This window comes from Chiloscyllium plagiosum, chromosome 47, assembly GCF_004010195.1.
Source record: "Chiloscyllium plagiosum isolate BGI_BamShark_2017 chromosome 47, ASM401019v2, whole genome shotgun sequence".
NCBI lineage: Eukaryota > Metazoa > Chordata > Chondrichthyes > Orectolobiformes > Hemiscylliidae > Chiloscyllium > Chiloscyllium plagiosum.
The window spans coordinates 9,430,030-9,434,736 of record NC_057756.1 but is presented as its reverse complement, the minus strand read 5'-3'; the positions used below and the strand labels follow the sequence as shown (position 1 = coordinate 9,434,736).

The 4,707-nt window shown below is 52.0% G+C and overlaps 1 protein-coding gene across 1 annotated transcript in view; it reads right to left on the bottom strand.

Annotated features, from left to right (window-relative positions):
- LOC122544248 (serine/threonine-protein phosphatase 2A 65 kDa regulatory subunit A alpha isoform-like) overlaps positions 1-4,229 on the bottom strand; it is a 50,687-nt gene extending 46,458 nt beyond the window's left edge. The window contains exon 1 of the mRNA XM_043683325.1: positions 4,190-4,229. Within this exon, the coding sequence (XP_043539260.1) occupies positions 4,190-4,229 (40 nt within the window). The remainder of the gene's footprint in view (positions 1-4,189) is intronic.
- Positions 4,230-4,707: the final 478 nt, after the last annotated feature.

Here is a 4,707-nt window from a genome sequence, read left to right as displayed (position 1 = left end):
CCAGTCTCTGTATCCCTCAGTTAGACCCACACTCGGAGCACTGTGCATAGTTCCAGTCTCCGTATCCCTCAGCTAGACCCACACTCGGAGCACTGTGCACAGTTCCAGTCTCCATATCCATCAGTCAGACCCACACTCGGAGCACTGTGCACTGTTCCAGTCTCCCTATCCCTCAGTTAGACCCATACTCGGAGCACTGTGGTCAGTTCCAGTCTCCATATAACTCAGTTAGACCCACACTCGGAGCACTGTGCATAGTTCCAGTCTCCATATCCCTCAGTTAGACCCACACTCGGAGCACTGTGCACAGTCCCAGTCTCCATTTCCCGCAGTTAGTCCCACACTCGGAGCACTGTGCACAGTTCCAGTCTCCGTATCCCTCAGTTAGACACAGACTCTGAGCACTGTGCACAGTTCCAGTCTCTGTATCTCTCAGTTAGATCTACACTCGAAGCACTGTGCACAAATCCTGTCTCTGTATCCCTGAGTTAGACCCACACTCGGAGCACTGTGCACAGTTCCAGTCTCTGTATCCTCAGTTAGACCCACACTCGGAGCACTGTGCACAGTTCCAGTCTCCATATCCATCAGTCAGACCCACACTGGGAGCACTGTGCACTGTTCCAGTCTCCGTATCCCTCAGTTAGACCCATACTCGGAGCACTGTGGTCAGTTCCAGTCTCCATATACCTCAGTTAGACCCACACTCGGAGCACTGTGCACAGTTCCAGTCTCCATATACCTAAGTTAGACCCACACTCGGAGCACTGTGCACAGTCCCAGTCTCAGTGTCCCTCAGTTAGACCCACACTCGGAGCACTGTGCACAGTTCCAGTCTTCATATCCCTCACTTAGACCCACACTCGGAGCACTGTGCACAGTTCTAGTCTCTGTATCCCTCAGATGGACCCACACTCGGAGCACTGTGCACAGTTCCAGTCTCTGTATCCCTCAGTTAGACCCACACTCGGAGCACTGTGTACAGTTCCGGTCTCCGTATCCCTCAGTTAGACCCATACTCGGTGCACTGTGCACATTTCCTGTCTCCGTATCCCTCAGTTAGACCCACACTCAGAGCACTGTGCACAGTTACAGTCTCCATATCCCTCAGTTAGACCCATACTCGGAGCACTGTGCACAGTTCCAGTCTCCGTATCCCTCTGTTAGACCATACTCAGTGCACTGTGCACAGTTCTGGTTTCCATATCCCTCAGGTAGACCCACACTCGGAGCACTGTGCACAGTTCCAGTGTCTGTATCCCTCAGTTAGACCAAACTTGGAGCACTGTGCACAGTTCCAGTCTCTGTATCCCTCAGTCAGACCCACACTCGGAGCATTGTGCACAGTTCCCGTCTCTGTATCCCTCAGTTACACCAAACTCGGAGCACTGTGCACAGTTCCAGTCTCCGTATCCCTCAGTTAGACCCACACTCGGAGCACTGTACACACTTCCAGTTTCCATATCCCTCAGTCAGACCCACACTCGGAGCACTGTGCACAGTTCCAGTCTCCGTATCCCTCAGTTACACCAAACTCAGAGCACTGAGCACAGTTCCAGTCTCCGTATCCCTCAATTACACCAAACTCAGAGCACTGTGCACAGTTCCAGTCTCCGTATCGCTCAGTCAGACCCACACTCGGAGCACTGTGCACAGTTCCAGTCTCCGTATCCCTCAGTTAGACCCACATTTGGAGCAATGTGCACAGTTACAGTCTCCATATCCCTCAGTTAGGTCATACTCAGAGCAATGTGCACAGTTCTAGTCTCCGTATCGCTCAGTTAGACTCACACTTGGAGCACTGTGCACAGTTCCTGTCTTCGTATCCTTCTGTTAGACCACATTTGGAGCACTGTGCACAATTCCAGTCTCCATTTCCCGCAGTTAGACCCACACTCGGAGCACTGTGCACAGTTCCTGTCTCCGTATCCCTCGTAAGACCCACACTCGGAGCACTGTGCACAGTTCCAGTCTCCGTATCCTTCAGTTAGACCCACACTCAGAGCACTGTGCATAGTTCCAGTCTCCGTATCCCTCAGTTAGACCCACACCAGGAGCACTGTGCATAGTTCCAGTCACCGTATCCTTCAGTTAGACTCACATCGGAGCACTGTGTACAGTTCCGGTCTCCGTATCCCTCAGTTAGACCCATACTTGGAGCACTGTGCACAGTTCCAGTCTCCGTATCCCTCAGTTAGACCCACACTCCGAGTACTGTGCACAGTTCCAGTCACCGTATCCCTCAGTTAGACCCACACTCGGAGCACTGGGCACAGTTCCGGTCTCTGTATCTCTCTGTTAGACCCACACTCGGAGCACTGTGCACAGTTCCAGTCTCCGTATCCCTCAGTTAGACCCACACTCGGAGCACTGTGCACGGTTCCAGTCTCTGTATCCCTTAGTCAGACCCACACTCGGAGCACTGTGCACAGTTCCAGTCTCCGTATCCCTCAGTTACACCAAACTCAGAGCACTGTGCACAGTTCCAGTCTCCCTATCCCTCAGTTAGGCCATACTCAGAGCAATGTGCACAGTTCTAGTCTCCGTATCGCTCAGTTCGACTCACACTTGGAGCACTGTGCACAGTTCCTGTCTTCGTATCCCTCTGTTAGACCATACTCAGTGCACTGTGCACAGTTCTGGTTTCCATATCCCTCAGTCAGACCACATTTGGAGCACTGTGCATAATTCCAGTCTCCATTTCCCTCAGTAAGACCCACACTCGGAGCACTGTGCATAGTTCCAGTCTCCGTATCCCTCAGTTAGACCCACACTCGGAGCACTGTGTACAGTTCCGGTCTCCGTATCCCTCAGTTAGACCCACACTCCGAGCACTGCGCACAGTTCCGGTCTCTGTATCTCTCTGTTAGACCCATACTCCGAGCACTGCGCACAGTTCCGGTCTCTGTATCTCTCTGTTAGACCCATACTCGGAGCACTGTGCACAGTTCCAGTTTCCTATATCTCAGTTAGACCCACACTCGGAGCACTGTGCACAGTTCTGGTCTCCATATCCCTCAGTCAGACACACACTCGGAGCACCGTGCACAGTTCCGGTCTCCATATCCCTCAGTTACACCCACACTCGGAACACTGTGTACAGTTCCAGTCACCGTATCCCTCAGTTAGACACAGACTCTGAGCACTGTGCACAGTTGCAGTCTCCGTATCCCTCAGTTAGACCCACACTCGGAGCACTGTGCACAGTTCCAGGCTCCGTATCCCTCAGTTAGACCCACACTCAGAACAGTGTACACAGTTCCAGTCTCTCTATCTCTCAGTTAGACCCACACTCGGAGCACTGTACACAGTTCCAGTTTCCCTATCCCTCAGTTAGGTCATACTCAGGGCATTGTGCACAGTTCTGGTTTCCAAATCCCTCAGTTAGACCACATTTGGAGCACTCATCACAGTTCCATATCCCTCAGTTTGGCCACACCTGGAGCACTGTGCACAGTTCCAGTCTCTATATCCCTCAGTTATACACAGACTCTGAGCATTGTGTACAGTTCCAGTCTCCGAATCCCTCAGTTAGACTCACACTCGGAGCACTGTGCACAGTTCCAGTCTCTGTATCCCTCAGTTTGACCCACGCTTGGAGCACTGCGCACAATTCTCATTGGCTCAGTTCGACCATATTTGGAGCACTGTGCACAGTTCCAGTCTCCGTATCCCTCAGTTATGGGGAACTCACACCTATGGGAATGGTGGGGCGAAATATGGGACTCACACCCATGGGGAATGGTGGGGGATGGGCGTGTGGAATGTGGGACTCACACCCATGTGGAATGTGGGGGGGGGAATTTGAGGGGGATGGGAATGGGGGGAAATGTGGGACTCACACCCATGCAGAATGCAGAGGGAATGTGATCCTTACTCCCACAGGGAGTTGGGAGTGGCAGAATGTGGGACTGACACCCACAGGGTGTGGTTGTGCTTAAGGAGGGTGGAACCAACTCGAGGGAGAAAGGAATAGAAGGAGGTGATGACGGGGCCGAATGGCGGGGCGATGCTGGTGCACAGCAGAACACCAGCACAGAGCAGATGGACTGAATGGCCTTTCTCAGAATTTAACATGGGGTGACAGCTTCCTCGCGGAGGGCTTGGCAGTTGAAACCAGACAAAGCGTGGGATATCAAGGTATGAGACACAGCTGGGAAAAACCTTTCCCTCTCTCTGTCACACTCACCTGTCAGGAATGGGAGAAGCTCACTCCGTGTCCGCTCCATCCCCAGAGCCAGAGCAATGGTGGACAGCTTCTTGATGCTGTTGAGACGGAGCTAGAGGGGAAGAGGGTAATGTCCTCACTCTCCAATACACGCTTCTCAAAACGTTCCTCACAACTAAAGCTTCTCTGACAACAATGACCACCAGCCGGACATCTGCACTAACACTCCATTTAACAAGAATCACTTGAGTCTGATTCGTTTACACATGCGAGAAATTGCTCGTATTCAGACACACCGAGTCATTCTCTGCAAACACAAGGGACATGATCCAATATCATGCCTTGTGTTAATTACCCATGGTCTATTGGTTCCTGTGGTTTCAATCACAGCTATACATCAGCCAGTCAGATGTGCCATGTGCCCGTTTTGAAATCTGGCACTCTTGCATCAGGCCTGGCATCTCACACACTCATTGATTCAAGGAAACAGACCCTTCGGTCCAACCTGTCCATGACGGCCAGATATCCTGATTTAATCT